Raw genomic sequence first — 19,234 nt, forward strand, 5'->3', positions numbered from 1 at the left:
GGTACTAAACTTCTCAGTGCTAGGTCACTCTACACTTGTGGTGGACTGTATGGGAATTCGTTTTCAGAACCTCAATAGATCAGTATTACCAGAACCACTACCTCTGCTTGAAGAAATTGGTGGAGGAATAAAATTAAATAACTTGCCTCTGGTTAATGCCCACAGGGATTTTGACGTAAGACTTGTATTTCCAAGACACCATTTCGGTTGACCTCAACTTCCTGCTTCTTAAAACTCCCGAGCAGACAGGTCTACTTGTGTTCTTTCCACACATCACCAAATTCCAAAATGTAATTTGTTAACTTTTACTACAAGGTTATGGGACTCATTGCATAGGGTCTGGGAACCATTTTTCAATTCTTTAACTTCTTTCGGTCTTTAATTGCCCACCAGAAAGACAGCTTCAGATTACCTGGTAAAATCCTCCCTGACGAGAAAAGAGTAAGCATGGACAATTCGTGTTGCCCCGGGGTCTACTTTCACATAACGTCCCCCAGTACCTGAGGCAGCTTTGGCTGGCTCGCTCCCTCGTCACCTGGCGCACCTGGCCCTACAGGCCACGCCCCCAGGTACTCCCGATGCCACGAAGCCAGCGCAGAGCCGAGTCCAACTCCAGCTCCTGCTAGGCGCCCGCTCCACGCCCCGCCCTCCTCGCGAGGCCATCTCCAGCCCCTTCGCTCCCTGGCTCCGCCCTTTCCAGCTCCCTAACGTCCTCGGCGTCGGGCCCGAGCCTGCGCCTGCGCGTGCGCTCTGGGTCCGAAGTCGGGGCGCGCCTTGGCTAGAACCTGGAGAGCGGCGGGCGGTGCAGCCAATGAGGGACGGCGCTGCCTAGCGGCTGGGGGGAGGGGCCTGCGCGGGGGTTAGGTTAGCGCGAGGCGTGACCTAGTTGACAGGCTCTAAGGTGCTGCTGTGGCGGCTGCCGCGGGGCTGAGGCGGGTGGGAGCCGGAGCCGAGCGCGGGCTGAGGGAGGAGGGCGGCGACTGGAGAGCAGCGAGCGGCGCGGGACCCGGAGCCTCTTTCACTTTTTCCCTCCCGAGTGCCCCCTCCCACCCCTCCCACTCCACACACACCCTGTTTGCCCGTGAGCCTGGGGAACTTGCAGCTTAAAGCCAGCCACCCCCACGGCAACATGTACCCCAGCAACAAGAAGAAAAAGGTGTGGAGAGAGGAGAAAGGTAACCCGCCCGTCGAGTCCTGGGGGTACGGGGGTGGGGGTGGGGTGGGGGCGGGGGTCAGGCTGTGTGTGCCGCGGCGCCCGCCGCCCGAGCTCCCGCCTCGCGCCCTCCCGGCCGGTGCCGCCTCCCTCCCGTGTCCGTGTGTACACACGCGCACAGGCGCGCGCACGCCGGCGAGCACGCGCCGCCCCCGGCACCTGCAGCTCGCGCACGTGTGGGCGCACGCCCCTCTGCTGCCCGCCGTGTCCGGTCACCTTCTCTCCCTAGGCGGGGCTGCCCTGGCCTCGCGAGCCGTGTGGACCCTCCGCGCGGCGGCCCTCGGGCGCGGCACAACTTCCTCTAGACCCCAGCTGGGACTCCGGCACGCCTGGCCGGGGTGTCCCACGGACAAGTGCCCGGCGGCTGACGCTCAAGCTGCGGTTGGCTGCTGCGCGTCCGAACCCCCTGCCCCCTCGTTCCTTCCTACCTTCCTCCCCTCTGCCTGCACCTCCCAAATTGTCAGGGTGTCCGCAGCTCCGGGTGTTCACCGGTTTCCAGGTCCCCCTCCTTCGCCGCCGCAGTGTCGCTTGAAACCTGGAACTCTAGGGGAAACCTGAAAAGAGCATCTTGTCTGGAGGATAAGCGCCTTCAGAGAAGTCTGCACGGACTCTTTCAGCAGCGTGTTTAATCCCATTCGTTGTGTGAAGTTGCTCAGGGTCTGGTTGTGTGACTGATCTGTCTGTGACAAACTCCCCCACCCCACCGACTGTGCCTTTATTAAGGTTTATCCAAGACCAGGCAGATTGACGACACGGATTCCTTTAAGAAGCAGAAGTGTGTAATTCAGTCTCTCCACCCAAACCTTCTCTCTCTGTTATTACAGTTATTATTCTGTGGTAAAACTTGAGTTTTTACCGTTTCCCCCCTTCCTTTTCACACCTCTTTCCTTTTATTCTGTCCCTTTCTTACAGACATGTAGCAAAAAGTACTTGCGTTGCTAGGCTAAGTGCACTAAACATCAAGGATGAGAGTAGTGCCCGGTTTTCCTGAATATCCCATCTTTACAGAAGAAGGGGGGAAAAGGCTGAAAGTTGATACGCTTGACTCAAGCTCTTTAAAACCCTAATTGCAAGTCCCGACTTTATGGACATGAAGGCAAAAACAGGGGAAGAAAAACGGGAGTTTCGGTGGAAAAGCAATCCTCTGTATAAGGCCCACTTCCAGCAATGCACGAGGAAAGGGTTGAGGGAATTCTTTTTTCCAAATTAAGTACCAGGAATATTGAATATAACTGAATAACAAAATGATCTTTAAAAGATTAGCTTACATGACATTTTGTTTTAATTGTTACAAGCAGATAGAGAACTAAAAGTTCTGGTGTTGCAAATAAATGATGTTGAAGATAATCCAATATATAAAGTAGTGTAACATAAGTTTGTTTTTGCAGTAGTAGTTACTTTAGTTTCAACACACTTTGAATAAGCATTTACCTTGTGAGCATTGAAAATTTATGCATATTTTTATTGATGGTCTTGAAATGTTAGCTTTGTATTATTGATGATAATGAAGGCAAAATAGTGGAAGACATAGACATTGTTTCAATAACATGAATCATTGATGAAAAATTGTGAGTACTTAAGAACTATATTTTGTCATATTAGAAAATAGTATTCCTAAAGTAGCCGTGTTATAATGATTCCTTCATTTGACTACTACACAGTTGGATTGTGATAGCAGGCAGTTAATAATCTTTTTTAACATCTTACATTTCCTCCTTCCATTTCTTCTAATAATCAGGGAAATGTAATCAAATTAATATTTTCTAAAGAAGCAAATACACAAGAAGGCACTTAACAGCTCATTGAAAACTGAACTATTTTTTGCTAAAGTTTACTATTAAAAGAATTATAATTTGAAATTTTTCATGTATATCAGTTTTTTAAAAGAAAATCAGATGTCTGCTTTTGGAAATTTTTTTATAATGATTTATTTGTTTATTTGAAAGAGTTACACAGAGAGGAGAGGCAGAAAGAGAGAGAGAGAGAGAGAGAGAGAGTTCTTCCATCAGCTAATTAACTCTCCAGTTGGCCACAAAGGTCAGAGCTGCGACGATCTGAAGCCAGGAGCCAGGAGTTTCTTCCAGGTCTCCCACGTGGGTGCAGGGGCCCTATCACCTGGGCCATTTTCCACTGTCTTCCCAGGCCATAGCTGAGAGCTGGATTGGAAGTGGAGCAGCCGAGACTTGAACTGGTGCCCATATGGAATGCTGACACTGCAAGTGGTGGCTTTACCTGCTATGCCACAGTGCTGGCCCCTATTTTTGGAATATTTAAATATAAAATATACCACCAAGAAGGAGCTAAGGATTTCTAGTACAGTAGTTAGAGATGCTGGTAGGATGCATGACCTTTTTCCCTGTTATGCCACTGAGAGCTGATAGCATGGTATTTTCTCAGCACTTATTTAAATTTAAAGGAAGGCTTACTCACCTCATTGAAATGTCAAGACATTCTGTAAACATACTTGTATTTTTACTCTGTACCATGTAATAAGTATGTCTATCTACTTAAATGTTTGGTTCATAGAGGGAAGGATTCCTTGTGAATGTAAATCATTTAAATAAAAGTTTTATGTGTTGTTAAAGAAACTAACACATAACTAGGTAACTGAGTTCTGAATACTGCGTGTTAAATAAACTGTTTAGTATTTTGAGCCCTGAAATTGAATATTGCAATTTAAATTATCTCATTCTTTTCTTGTTTCACAGTGTTTCTTATTTTTTGTTTTGTGTCCACACTTGAGTTTTTAAATAAGCTGAATGAGAGACCAAGTCTCATGCCTACATATATCTTCTGACTTCTATAAAAAGTGTGAATTGCTTTATAATATATTTAAACCTCATCAGTAATATTATAATAGTTACTAATTAGTGATATGAGAGTGGTGCTTTGGCAACTGCTAGTCACTTCCTCTTTCTACCATTAAGTGATAATTCCAAATTTACCATTCCCTTCAAGTTTCCTATCCCAACAAGACACTATTTCCTTGTACCTAACAGATGGCATGGGTTTTTCATTCACAGGAAAAATAAATGCCATATGACATAAACAGCTCTAACATCCTTTTTCATAGTCTCATTGATCTGTTTCTTTACATGTCATTTTGGCTGTGTTCCTATCTTAGGGGAGGTGTTTTTCATTTTCGTGGTTAACTCCCTTGCTTGGTCTGTATATCCCATCTCCTTTGTTCTTTGAGACCTTGTGTCATCATTTAATTCACTCTTGGATGTGTTTAATTTTCTTGGTGTCTTCAGGTTCCTCTCCACTGTCTATAACAATACTCAAGTTCTTCCTCCTTAAGGTAGCATTTCTTCCACAGGGCTTCTTTTTTGGAGCTGCTGTTCTTTCCCTTTTTTTCCCAGCCCCTCATAGTCTCCTGGATTTCAGTTACATTCTGATGAAACTAATGTTCTATCCAGCTTCTTAACAATGTGCCTGAAAAGACAGAGGAGGATGGTTGAAATTCCTGGGCCCCTGCCACCCATATGGAAGAACGGGATGGAATTCCTGGTGTCTGGATTCTGCCTGAACCAGACCTGGCTGTTCTAACCATTTGAGGAGTGAATCAGAGGGTAAAAGATCCTTCTCCCTCTCTTTCAGTAACTCTGCCTTTCAAATAAATAAATAAACAAACTTTAAAAAATGGAATGACTTATTTTTACTCGTCCTGACTTTCCCTTAGTAGTTGCTGATATTTTCTTCTATTTATTAAAGCTCTTCTCTGCTTGTTGTCACATCTCTGGGGCCTTGTACCCCCAATTCCAACTAAATTTTAATTCATTGTTTCTCTATTTGTGCCAACTTCCTAATAGTTGCTTTTTTTTTTTTTTTAAAGTTTGGGCCTCTCTCTTTTTCTCTTCTTCTAGGACCAGAAATTTAGGTTAGAATTTCCAAAGTCTAAAAGCTAGTACTCTGTTTTGAGATGCAAATACTAGACTTTAGCTTCTTCAGTGTCCTGTATACTCTCTTAAACTCGGGTGTTGAACCTTGATTAGTTTGATTTGAATGTTAACTCTGACTAAAATATTGTCTCTCTTTTTTTAATCTTCTATGGGGTAGTTTGTAAAGAGCTAGTTCTAGGAGTGGGAAAAATATTAGTTCCCTACTTTTTGTTCACTTGCACTTAAATTGATACTTCTGAAGTTTATTTCTGTTAAAGATGTTTGAAATCATTATTTTGTAAGGATTAGATTATCTTAAACTAGATGTTATTCTAAGACCCACTTACCTAAACTACAATACCTCATAATATGTTGAAAGAGAATTGGAGAGCATGGAAGTATAGCTGTCAATCACTCTACTGTTGAGATCTTTGATAATCTGTGTAATACATGACAGCTAATGTATAGACTTAGTGAGGATCCCAGTGTCAGTTTATGTATTGTTAGTCAATCCTAATATCTTTTTTTGTTAGATTAAAAACAATATACATAAAACTTCTTGAATTCCCACCTCCCCTGCATTCTAGTGGCTTATTTCATGTATAATCTGGGATATGCATAATCAAATTTGAAAAGTTTGAATATTAGTGGTTTACTTTATAGGATAAAGTAATGCTTAAACTGCTCAGCATGACATACAAGTCCCTGTTCAGTTTCATTTTACCTTATTTTGCTAGCTGTTTTTCACATCTGTGGCTATTCTCATACCCTTGTCTTATACAGCTTCATTAAAATATTTGTATCTCCTTATTTTTGTTACTTTGGTAACACTTTTCTGTTATACTGAAATGAGCTTTTAATTTCTTTGTGGCAGAATTCTGCCTGTCCTTCATGAACCAGCATATATGTCACCCTTTTTGGGGGAATTTTTTCTGAGCATTATAGTATAGTGGTTAGTAGCATAGGCTGTATTCTCTGAGTAATGGAAGCATCTGGATTTTAATCTTAGCTTATTATTTGAAAGTTCTTTTGCTTTGGGCAACTTATTTAAGTTAGCTATGCTTCATTTCCCTATCTGCAAAATAGGGATAATAACATTAGCAACTTTATGAGTTGCTGGGAAGATGGTTTCAATGAGATTATATATGTAAAATACCGGGTACACTGTTCTTTATAAATGATACACACTATCATTATTTCCAAGATGCAGTTCTTTTAAATATTTTAATCTTATAATCAAGATATATATTTAAAGCAATGCTATCAGCCGGCGCCATAGCTCAATTGGCTAATCCTCTGCCTGTGGCACCGGCACCCCAGGTTCTAGTTACGATTGGGGCGCCGGATTCTGTCCCGGTTGCTCCTCTTCCAGTCCAGCTGTCTGCTATGGCCCAGGAGGGCAGTGGAGGATGGCCCAAGTGCTTGGGCCCTGCACCTGCATGGGAGACCAGGAAGAAGCACCTGCCTCCTGGCTTCAGATCCTTGCAGCACTCTGACTGCAGCACACTGTCTGTGGTGGCCATATAGGGGGTGAACCAATGGAAAGAAAGACCTTTCTCTCTCTCTCTCTCTCTCTCCCTCCCTCCCTCCCTCCCTCTCTCTCTCATACTGTCTAACTCTGCCTGTCAAATAAATAAATAAATAAATAAATAAAGTAATGCCATCACCACAAAGCTATTACATTGAAAGTGTATTTTTATCATTGATAACATTATAGTATTGAGGAATATCTAGGTGGCTTACTTTCTTTTGCTGTTTATATGAACTTTTTTGTTTGTATAGGATTTATTTTATATCTTACCCGTTTTTTCTTTTGTCCTGTGTGTCGCTCCCCGTCTTCATGGGGGAACGACACTAAACCCTGCCTAGGCTTCATATCCGAGTCACGGCACCATTATGTCGCTCCCCGTCTTCGTGGAGGAACGACACAGGACCCTGCGCTGTTCTTTCGTCTGCTCGGCCCTCCCCGGGTTTGCTGCTGGTTCTTCCCGGGTTGGCTACTATCCCTTCCACCTCCGTGGAAGGGCAGTTCCCCCTGGCCACATTCCCCACTTCCGCAGGGGAGCGGCACACCGCCGGCCGGCTCTCTTGGGGGCTGCACAGGTGTTCCTCTTAGGTGTTCCTCTTAGATGTTCCCCTTAGATGTTCCCCTTAGATGTTCCTGGTGCATGCCGTCTCTCTCCTCCTTTATAGTCCTCCTCTGCCAATCCCAACTCGGCTGCCCACACGCCGAGTACGCTGCTCTCCTCCAATCAGGAGCAAGTCCTACAGTTTATTGGCTGAACTGGAGGCAGCTGTGTAGAAGCTGTTTTCTTCTCTCCCAGTGCCATATTGTGGGAGAGCAGATGCATAGAATAAGTCTTAATTCCAGTAACTTAGTCTAGTCCCAGTTGCTCCCCACACCTGTGAATTTCAGGGTTAAGTATCTTTTGTACCTGCTGTGTGTATACATATCATCTGGCACACAGTACACTGTCAGTAGATGTTGATTCAAAAAGTAAATGAGCTTATTTCTTGGATTATCACAAGAGAGTTTTCTTCATCAGGCTTTTTTAAATTTTATTTTATTTTTTTTGCTAAAATGGAGTAAATTTGATAATTCTATTTGGGAGGCAGAGAAAGAGAACAACAGATAGGGAGGGAAGGAACCGGGGAGAGAGAGTATTCCCATCAGCTGATTCACTTTCCAAATGCCTTCAAGTGGTTGGGGCTGGACTGGACTAGGTTGGCCTGAAGTCTGATCCAGGAACTCAGTCCAAATCTCCATATGAGTGGCAGGAATCCAGTTATTTGAACCATCACCGCTGCCTCCCAGGAAGCCCATATCAGAAGTCTAGAGCCAGAGCTGGCATGAAACCCAAGTACTCCAATATGAGACATAGGTGGCAGCATCCACCCCGGTTTGACACCTTTTAACACTCAAATATGGAGCCATTGGATTGTATTTGGTGTTTCTTAAGGCCATACCAAATCTTTAGTTCAACATGATTAATACTTAAAATATAAAGTAATTCTTGAGTTTAAAGTTAAATACAAATGGAGATTCTGCTTTTATTTTGCAAGAACGTTTACTGAAGATGACCTTAGAGGAGAGGCGCAAAGAATACTTAAGGGACTATGTTCCCCTGAACACCATTCCATCGTGGAAGGAAGAAATGAAAGGCAAGAGCCAAAATGATGGTAAGTTTCTCAGAACATTTTTTAGGTAGAAGCTGTTCCTATTTCTTTATGGCTCCTATGTGATAGTTGTTGACAGGAGTGAATAATTAACATTCAGTAAAGAAATAAATGATATTTTTGTTACTTTGCTATTTGTGCTTATTGGCTGATTATATTGAATTGTTTCTAGTAATCTGTTGTGTTTTTAAGCTTCAGAAAGTATATTAACATAAATTTTGTTATGAAACATACCATATTTATTTATGGTGCTTTTTAAAGTTTCCCTTTTTTTTTTTACACTATTATCCAGTATCTGGAGCAAATGCTATTAGGGTTTACTGCTTTTGGTGTGATGTTTTTAATTTGTTTTGATTAGTTTTATTTGCATTAGATTTCTTTAAACTGTCTTAAGGATTGGATACAGTTGGCAAAAATGGTGTTAGGAAGACTAAAGGAAAACCAAATAATATTTCACATACTTTAGAGGAAAATATATGTTTTGTATGGTGTATTATTTGTACATGTGCAGTATTTGTGTGACACTACTCTCATAAAGTTTTTATGATTTGATGAAGAGTCTAGATTGTGTTAGAATATAAATGAAATTTTAAGTGTTAAAAAGGTAGGTACATGGAAAAGTTTCTAAAAACAGAATAATAGATTTAATGAATATTTAATATGCTCATCTCTGAATTAATATTCATTGATGCTAATGATCTGAGTGTGAAGTTTAGACAAATGAGGTATTTTTAAGGGTACCCAAATAGTTGAGAAATAAATGTTACTTTATGGAATAGACTTGGAACATGTTGGTTCCACAGATTGTGGTCTTAGATTCATGGGGCTACAGAAGGTGCAACGTATGATGGCCCAGGAAATGAAGACCAATGGTTAAAACCTGTGGGAATACTAACCAAATTATGTTGTGATATCCATGAAGAGAACACATTCATTTGAAGGTTTGGGCTTTAGACAGAATTTTGTTTTTAAACAAAATAAAAATGTGAGGTTAGGAATGAGAAGATGTTGCTTGGAAACGTGTGACCTTGGGCAAGTGGGAATGACTCTACAAAAAAGTTCTCTTGGGGGTCACTGGACAAGCTGATTGGAATGTGAACTTCTTAGCTGCCTTCCCAGTGTCTTTAGTAAATGTGAATTGTTCAAATGATGGTTTAAGACATCATGCAAATAGAAGGTCGTGCTGTGTGAATGAAAAGAAAACAGGGCTAGAAATCAGGAAGATAGAGTTCTGATCTTATGTGACCTAGGGTCTTATTCCTCTTCGTGTTTGGGCATTAGTTATTTTTTATTTTTTGATTATAAGCAACTGATATTGAACACTTGAGCACCATTTTATTTATGGCTAGTAAATCTCTTCAGTTTGTCTTCATTCATTTGATTATCTTTTTTGATCACTGTTCTATCTCTTCAGTTTTCTAAGGGTGCAGTACATGATACTTTTAATGAATTTTGCCTCTTGAAAATAGAGGTAGAATTCTGGTGCCAAAACAATTGACAGTAGAGACCCTGCTGCATTGCTTAATGTGGGTTCTGCTCACCTCTGTATGGAGTCTTCACTTTTCTGTTAGCTGCTTTTGTTTGAAGATTCAGCAGTAGCAGTGTGAGGGAGAACTAGCATATTAAGAGAACTCAGAATTGGATGTTTTCAGAGCTACTACATGCCAAAATATGTCTCCCAAATCGGAAAAGATACTTTCAATAACGCCTGACATGGTTATTCTCTAACTAGATGATGTGTATTTAATTCTGTCTCCCAATGTGAACTTTTTAAGTGGTTTATAACTGTCCAATGTATTTCATTTTTTCCCTTCATGTTTTTGATTTGAAAGTTCTTCATGGGGAACTAGGTGATGTGATAAAAATTGTATTTCTATAAAATAGTATTTTATTCTTAACATCTAGCATCTGAAATGTTACTTGCTTCTCTTTTATGAACTAGAAACTGATGATAGGCCCCTTTTTAAGGAAATGGGATGGCTGATTCTACAAGTACTATTTGTTAATTTATTCATGTAATATGCATATTTCAAATGTACTTTCTGTGTTACCTGTTTGGTACTCAGTTATAATAAAATATTTGTCAAGAGAATTTTAGTATTTTGACAGTTTAGAATATTCTTTAAAATACAAATTTACAAAAAAGATAAAGGACCATTATACTTCTAGCTATATTTTTATATTTTGAAATGTTTGTGTTATTGTTAAGTGTATATGAGTAGGTATTGATATTTATGATAGTTTAAATTTCTAAATAATGAAATTTCAAACTAAGTATTGTAAGAAGTCTGTTTATAATTACTATTTACTTAGTTACAGCTTTTGGAAATATTTTTGGGGCTAGGATAGTACATAAACTTTAAATTTAATGGTTTATCATAACTGTTTTTAAAAATTATTTTTATTTTCATTTTGTTTTAAAGAAAGAAAGAGAGAGCTATCTTACATCTGCTGGTTCACTCCACAAATGCTTACATAAAAGCCAGCATTGGGCCAGGCAGAAGCCAGGATCCTGGAACTCAATCCAAGTCTTTCATGTGGGTGTCAGGGACTCAGGTACTTGAGCTATCATCTGCTACCTTCCAGGGCAGTAGCAGGAAGCTGGATCAGAATCTGAATGGCTGGTACTTGAACCAGGCACTGCAAAGTGGGATGTGAGTACTCCATTTGTTGATTTGACCTGCTGTGCCCTATACTCACTTCAGCCTGTGTTTTTATAAAATATCATTTTGGCCTTACTATCCATGATCACATGGAAAGTTCTTGGATTTTTGTCTTTAATTTTTTCCTGACTTTGCTCAGATGTCCTTTAATTAAAAACTTATTATTATAGTATAAAATTAAAAAGTGGGGAATATCAGAATGTTTGTAGTGATTTTTATTTTAAGTCTTCTTAAAAGGAAACCAAAAATAGGTAAACAATTTAAAATCAGTGTTTGCATGGAAAGAGAGAATCAAGTAGCTAATATTTTTACTCTGCTTTACTGCTCTGGTAATGTTGGAAAGTTGTGGATCAGAACAAGAAAGAATGGAAGATGATTATTAAAGAAGCCTATACAATAAGTAATTTGCTTATTATTCATGTTCATTTCTGTCATATTAGCAAAGTTTCGGAATTATATGCTTATAAATACTTCTTCCTTGTATTAGCATATATAATTCTATTTGATTTGTACATTGCTATGCTGGGGGAATTTTTAAAATACTTGTCTCTCATATCATACTGTGTCTCTTGAACCTGGAGTGGTGCTTTTTTGTGTAGATGGGCTCAATTAGTATTTTAAATAAGAATGCCTCTGAAGTTGTCTACAAAGACAATTGTTTCTTTTATTTTAATAATTGGCATTAAAATTTATGTAAATAGAATAAATAATGAATTTTCATACAACACCACCCAATTTCAACAGTAATACATGGCTACTTGTACTACACCCCTGTACCAGTAGTCTCATATCCTCCCCCAGACTATTTTGAAGCAAATCATGTGTATCATACTGATTTTCCATAAATGTATACATCTCTGTGTATCTTTAAAAGATATGGATACATTTTGTTGTTTTAATATAACCATAATATTGTTATCATATCTGAAAAATTCCTTAATACAATTAAATATCAAGTATTCATGTTTTCATTGTTTTTCTCATAAAGGGTTTCTGGTTTTTGCTGTTGACTTGTTTGAATCAAGATCTAGTAATCAGAGTCCACATATTACATTTAATTGATATGCTTAACTGATGTGTTTTTTTTTTTTTTTTTTTTTTTGGACAGGCAGAGTGGACAGTGAGAGAGAGAGACAGAGAGAAAGGTCTTCTTTTGTCGTTGGTTCACCCTCCAATGGCCGCCACGGCCAGCGTGCTGCGGCCGGCGCACCGCACTGATCCGAAGCCAGGAGCCAGGTACTTCTCCTGGTCTCCCATGGGGTGCAGGGCCCAAGCACTTGGGCCATCCTCCACTGCACTCCTGGGCCACAGCAGAAAGCTGGCCTGGAAGAGGGGCAACCGGGACAGAATCCTGTGCCCCGACCGGGACTAGAACCCGGTGTGCTGATGCCGCAGGCAGAGGATTAGCTTATTGAGCCACGGCGCCTGATGTGTTTCTTAATTCACTTTTTTTGTTTGTTTGTTTTGTTTTGTCTTTTTTTGACAGAGTTAGACAGTGAGAGAGAGAGACAGAGAGAAAGGTCTTCCTTCCATTGGTTCACCCCCTAAAATGGGCGCTACGGCACCCGAAGCCAGGAGCCAGGTGCTTCCTCCTGGTCTCCCATGTAGGTGCAGGGCCCAAGCACTTCGACCATCCTCCACTGCCTTCCTGGGCCACAGCAGAGAGCTGGACTGGAAGAGGAGCAACCAAGACAGAATCCGGCGCCCCATCGGGACTAGAACCCGGGGTGCCAGCGCCGCAGCCGGAGGATTAGCCTAGTGAGCCGCGGCACTGGCCCTTAATTCACCTTTAAACTATGGTTATTTCTCTTTCCTTTTCACCCCCTTATAATTTATTCTTTGAATATACTGGGTTTTTATCCCTTAGGAATTTTCACATTTTGAATTTTTCATGATTTATTTATTGAAAGGCAGAGTGGTACGGAGGGAAAGATTTTCCCTCTTCTGGTTTATTCCCCAAATGGCTGTAACAGCCATGTCTGAGGCAGGCCCAAGCCAGCCCTAGGAACTCCAGCCTGTCTTCCATGTGGGTGGTGGGCATTCAAGTACTTGGGCCATTCTCTTCTTCCTTTACAGGCACATTAGCAGGAAGTCAGAGTGGAAACAGAATGGCCAGGATTTGAACCAGCAGACATATATGGGATGCTGTTGTCCTAAGGGGCAGCTTAATCCATTGAGCAACAATTCTGACCTTTGGGTTCAAGTTTAGCCAGCCTATTCTCTGTAGTGTAAAGTTCCCTGTCAGCTTTTTACTTACTGACTTTAAAAAAAAAAAAAAAAAAAGATTTATTTTATTTATTTGAAAGAGTTACACAGAGAGAGAAGGAGAGGCAGAGAGAGAGAGAGCGAGGTTGTCTTCTATCTGTTGGTTCACTCCCTAATTGGCTGCAACGGCTAGAGCTGCGCCAATCTGAAGCCAGGAGCCAGGAGCAGCTTCTGGATCTCTCACACGGTTGCAGCGGCCCAAGGACTTGAGCCATCTTCTACTGCTTTCCCAGGCCATAGCAGAGAGCTGGATTGGAAGTGGAGCAGCCGGGTCTTGAACTGGCCCCCATATGGGATGCTGGCACTATAGGTGGCAGCTTTACCCGCTATGCCACAGCACCAACCCCACTCAATGACTTTAACAGCTGTTGATGTTTGTTGCTTAGATCTATTATTTCATTAAAAGTTGTAAACAATGTTATTTTATTTTAAATGCTATCAGTCCTTCTTCTTTTGTTAGCTAAACTTCTATAAAAGAGTAACTTTCTCTTACATCAACTCTTTTGCTATTGTGCAGTATAGTTCAGCTGGAGAGGCAGAATAACTTAGGTTTCTGTATCTACCAGTTTTAGAGTTGAGTTGGTTCCCTAAAATCCTCCAAAGGTAACCAGAGTCTTTTTATTTTAAATTTTGACTATTGTTTTGCATGTGTATGGGTATCTGTCTTTCTCTCCTCCCTCCATCTTTCCATCTTTCACATATGCTCTTACATACATGTGTGCAAATGTGCACGTTAATTGAGAATACTTCAGTGGTTAACAGTTTAAAAAGAATGTATTTGTATGTACTTAAAGTATAACTCCCATACAAAAGCATATAATTACTAAACTGTAGTCTGAGGATAAAGCAAAGTTAGATATATAAGTGGATACATGGATAAATTATGATAGAAAGAAAGCATTGCTTATTTGTAGATAACAGTTTCAATTTTGGGTTTAATTGATATATGTTGTGTTCTTTTCCTTTGCTGTTTCCATACTAAGACCACTACCCAGAGAAGCAATGTCGTGAATTTCTGAATTGAGCAAAACATTGACAAAGACCTTGCCAGGCTTATGCAAATTTTCTTTGACTAGTTGGTATCAGAGAAAATAGCTGTGACTATAAGTATAGGTGGACTTTGAATCATTACTTTTTTTTTTTTTTGACAGGCAGAGTGGACAGTGAGAGAGAGAAACAGAGAGAAAGGTCTTCCTTTGCCGTTGGTTCACCCTCCAATGGCCGCCGCGGCCAACGTGCTGCGGCCGGCGCACCATGCTGATCCGATGGCAGGGGCCAGGTACTTCTCCTGGTCTCCCATGGGGTGCAGGGCCCAAGCACTTGGGCCATCCTCTACTGCACTCCCTGGCCACAGCAGAGAACTGGCCTGGAAGAGGGGCAACCGGGACAGAATCCAGTGCCCCAACCGGGACTAGAACCCGGTGTGCCGGCACTGCAAGGCAGAGGATTAGCCTAGTGAGCCACGGCGCCGGCCTGAATGAACTTTTAATGTCCATATGTAATAGCAAAGGGAAAAATAATATAAATGATGAGGATGATTAGGTGAAAACTGTAGTAAGGCTATTATACTCATGTGTGATGAAATATTTTAAAAATTGATCATTTACATTGCCCTTCATATCTGCAACAGACAAGGAAGTCCACTTTACAGTTATTATTTAATATAGTATTGCAAGTATTAGAACAGTTAAGGAATAAAAAGAAATAAAGGGCACCAAAATTGTAATTGAGGAGGTCAAAATAACCATGTTTATGAATAACATGATGTTATACATGGAAAACCCTAAACACCCCACCAAAAAGCTGTTAGAACCGACAAACCAATTCAATAAAGTTACATGGTACAAAATCAACTTACAAAAAAGCAGCATTTGTGCCAGGAATTGTCTTGCTGAGAGAGAAATTAAAAAAGAAATCCCCTTTATAATAGCTGCAGAAATTTCAAATATTTAGGAATGAATTTAACCACCAAAGTGTAAGATCTCTATAAGGATAATAAGAAAATAGTTGAAAGAATTGATGAAGGACATACAGAAAGGAAAGATATTCTTTGCTCATAAATTGTAAGAATTAGTAAAATATCTATGCTACCTAAAGCAATCTATAGATTCAGTGCAGTCACTATCAAAATACCAATAAAATCCTGTACAGAATTAGGAAAAATCCTAAAATTTATATGGAATCATGAAAGATCCAGAATAGCCAGTGTGATCTTGAGGGGAAAAAAATCAAACTGGAGGCATCACAATACCTGATATCAAAGCGTATTATAAAGCTGTAATTAATAAGACAGCACACAGATCAGTGGAACAGTGCACTTCTGATATTTTTAAAATAAGATTTATTTATTTATTTAAAGACAGAATTAGAGGGGGGAGGGGAATGAAAGAGGGAGAGAGTATTCTGTCTGCTGGATCACTCTCCAAATGGCCACAATGACCATGGCTGGGCCAGGCCAAGGCCAGGAGCCAGGAGCTTCTTACATTTCTCTCATGTGGGTGTAAGGGCTCAAGGACTTGAACCATTTTCTGCTTTCCCAGGTATATTAGCAGGGAGCAGGATTGGATATGGAGCAGCCAGGACTCGAACTGCTGCCAGTAAGGGGTGCCAGCACTGAAGGCTTTAACCTGCTGCACCAGAGTGCCAGTCCCCCGTCACCTGATTTTTGACAAAAGTGCCAAGAACATTGGAACATTGAAGAAAGGAGTCTTTTCAATAAATGGCACTGGCAAAATTGGACATATATTTCATAGAAGAATGAAATTAGATTGCTACTCCTCACCAAATACTAAAACCAACTCAAGATGGATCAAAAATGTAGATGCAAGACCCAAAGCTATTAAATTGCTAGAAGAAAACATAGGGAAACACAGGTGATGATTTCTTGGATAAGACCCCAAAAGCACAAACAACAAAATCCAAACTGGACAAATGGGATTATATCAAACTCAGAAGCTTCTGTGTAGCAAAGGAAACAATCGATAAAATGAAGAGATATCTGATTAAAATGGAAAAAAATTTGCCAGCTACTTATCAAACAAATGATTAATACCTAGAATATATCAACAACCCCAATTAACTCAACAACACCACCAACAAAACCAACCTATCCAGTTAAGACAGGAGGAATAGACCTGAATATGCAGTTCTCAAAAGAAGATATACAAATGACCAAGAAATATATGACAAAATGCTTAGTATCACTAGCCATCAGGGAAATGTAAATCAAAAACACAATGAGAGCAATTTTAAGATGGCAGAATAGGGAAAAGATGTAGTGTTTTTGATCATAGGAAAATGGCAGAAGAAAAGAGGAGGAAGTGCATTTCCAAGGGAGAGTTGGAGAGACGTTGGCAGTGGAAATTCTACAGAAAGAAGGAGGACACTGTGGAGCAGTGTGGAACGTGTGGACATGCAGCAATGAGTGGGGACACCACACATGACCTCCACAGCTCAGAGCTGGAGGAGATAACTTTGGAAATTGAAGCAAGAGCAGACTGCAGCAGCCTGTGCCACTGGTGATGATTCCCCGAGGAAGAGACTTACTTGTGGATCACAATTTTTTTGAGTCTGGCCTGGATCCCTAGCACAGGGCAGGTAACTGCCTATTCCAGCGAAAGAAAAGCATGTTTCTTTCTCCCTACCCCCCAACAAGGATGCCCAGCAACTAGTGGGGAGAAGACACCGTATTGACACTATTAGAGGCTGCGGCAGCTCTTGTGCACATATGTGACCAGGGTATTTTACCAGAGTGAAAAATCCGAGTTAACTCACTGACTTTGAGTCCGGCTGGAGGGGTTGACAGGGGTTGTCTTTTGCTACAAAATGGATGCAACTGGAAACCATTATACTTAGTGAAATAAGCCATTCCCCAAAAGACAAATACTGTATGTTTTCCCTGATCTGTAGTAATTAATAGAATACCAAAAAATGCAATGTATATGAATGAAATTGACATTTTGAGATTTGATGATTGTTTACAGCCTTTTTCTCTACTGTTGAAGGACATTTTTTTTTCTTTTATTTGTTGAGTTATTTACCTAGTGTAGGTTAATCTTATGAGTATACAATTAACTGAAAGTAGATCATCTTAAAAATTTTTAAGGAAGGAAGGGTGAGAGCATGGGCAGGAGGAAGGGTAAAGTGATACATGAAATTCGTTCACCTTACACAAATGAAAAAAAGGCCAGCGCCATGGCTCACTAGGCTGATCCTCCGCCTGGGGCACCAGTACCCCGGGTTCTAGTCCCGGTCAGGGTGCTGGATTCTGTCCCGGTTGCTCCTCTTCCAGTCCAGCTCTCTGCTGTGGCCCAGGAAGGCAGTGGAGGGTGGCCGAAGTGCTTGGGCCCTGCACCCATGTGGGAGACCAGGAGGAAGCACCTGGCTCCTGGCTTCGGATCGGCACAGTGCGCTGGCCATAGCAGCCATTTGGGGGGTGAACCAACGGAAGGAAGACCTTTCTCTCTGTCTCTCTTTCTCACTGTCTCTGTCTGTCAAAAAAAAAAAAAAAAAAAGACCCCCACCATGAAATAGCATTTCACCCCTATTGCAATGGCCACTATCAAAAAGAAAGTAACAAGGGCTGGTGAGGATGTGGAGAAAAGGGAAACTCTTAATAAACTGTTGGTGGGAATGTGAGTTAGTGTAACATCTGTTGCAAGCAATATGGAGATTTCTTAAAAAACTAGAAATAGAATTGCCATATGTTTCAGCAATCCCATTACATTCAAAAGACATGAACTCATTGTGTAAAAGAGATACCTGCTGTATCTGTTTATAGCAGTGCGATAGCTGCTATAAATGATAGCCAAAATATGGAATTATCAAGTTGTCCATCATCAGATGAATGTGTAAAGAAAATGTGTGTGTACATACATACAGGCACTACGTTTTTCAGCTATAAAAAGAATGGAATCCTGTTGCTTACAGCAAAGAATATAATCCTGGAAGATGTCATGTCCATTGAAAAAGGCCAGACACAGAAAGACAGATACTTCATATACTCTCATACATGTGGGAGCTAAAATAAACAACAAAAATTAGCAAACAAATTTCATCTGGACACAGAATGATGGCTACTAGAAGCTAGGAACAATGGGAAGAATTAAAGATGTTTGTATTGAAAAAGACTGGAAGCTGGGTGTGGTTCATTAATTGTGACAAAGATACTAACATGAAATATTAATAGGGGAGATAAGGTGAGGGATTATGGGAACTCTATTACTATCCCACAATTTTTGTTTTGTTAATTTAAAACTACTCTGAGATAGAATGTTAACAAAGAATGAAATTTTATATTTTGTGTCTTATGTGTTCATTTATATTCAAATATGATTTATAGGTCAATTGAAAAATTTTAACTATAAAGTATATGAACTATAGTGTTTATAAATCTGAAGATCTCTTCATTTGATGTATATTGATTTGTGTTTGACGTGCATAGGTTGATTTGAGTTTTTGTGATCAGTTTCATTCATATTAATAATACTAGCCTGGTGGCTTAAAATTTTATCCTATTTCTTCCCATTTATTAGAACTGATTTCTGCTCTTAAATTATATTTACAAGAAGTGATAGCTGACCCAAGAAATAAAACCTAAATCTAAACTTATCAATCTGCAGTGTATTCATTTTGAGATATCATTTGATACAGACATTGAATTTTGTATTTTACCTATGTTTCACCTTGAAAAGTGATAGTTTGAGATCATAAAAGAAAGTGTAACTGAATCCTCTCACAACTCTAGTATATAATCCGGTACTTCTGTCCTTAGTAAATTTGCAGTAATTTTTTGAGTATTAGTATCCTTATTAACTATAAGGACTGAGGAAATAAGAATATAGCTGTTTACACTATCGAATATATTACATGGAGTGAGATGAGGGACCATAAATGTAAAAGAAATTTAACAAACTTAATGGCTGTGATAAAATAGGTAATGTGCTCTAGCTTTATATAGTATGTTAATAACTATTGTATTAAATGTTGTGTAGTTGTTAGTTGTAAGATAGGGTACAATTTAATACCTAAAATGG

The 19,234-nt window shown here is 40.3% G+C and overlaps 2 protein-coding genes across 7 annotated transcripts in view; one reads left to right on the forward strand and one right to left on the reverse strand.

Annotated features, from left to right (window-relative positions):
• SEL1L2 (SEL1L2 adaptor subunit of SYVN1 ubiquitin ligase) overlaps positions 1-681 on the reverse strand; it is a 128,615-nt gene extending 127,934 nt beyond the window's left edge. The window contains exon 1 of one of the 2 annotated variants that reach the window (XM_017341797.3): positions 501-681. Coding sequence is in view for 1 of the 2 variants with exons in the window: in XM_051846206.2 (XP_051702166.2) it covers positions 413-449 (37 nt within the window). In the remaining variant the exon portion in view is untranslated. Of the gene's footprint in view, positions 1-412 lie in introns of both variants that reach the window. The other variant, XM_051846206.2, reaches the window with a different exon arrangement.
• A 158-nt stretch (positions 682-839) lies between these two features.
• MACROD2 (mono-ADP ribosylhydrolase 2) overlaps positions 840-19,234 on the forward strand; it is a 2,173,823-nt gene continuing 2,155,428 nt past the window's right edge. For 3 of the 5 annotated variants that reach the window (XM_051846213.2, XM_051846214.2, XM_008256366.4), the window contains exons 1-2: positions 840-1,175; positions 8,158-8,274. In XM_051846213.2, the coding sequence (XP_051702173.1) occupies positions 1,130-1,175; positions 8,158-8,274 (163 nt within the window). In that variant the 5' untranslated portion in view covers positions 840-1,129. The remainder of the gene's footprint in view (positions 1,176-8,157; positions 8,275-19,234) is intronic. The other 2 variants (XM_051846215.2, XM_070052107.1) reach the window with 1 other exon arrangement.

The sequence above is a fragment of the Oryctolagus cuniculus genome, chromosome 11 (assembly GCF_964237555.1).
Source record: "Oryctolagus cuniculus chromosome 11, mOryCun1.1, whole genome shotgun sequence".
NCBI classification, from domain to species: Eukaryota; Metazoa; Chordata; class Mammalia; order Lagomorpha; family Leporidae; genus Oryctolagus; species Oryctolagus cuniculus.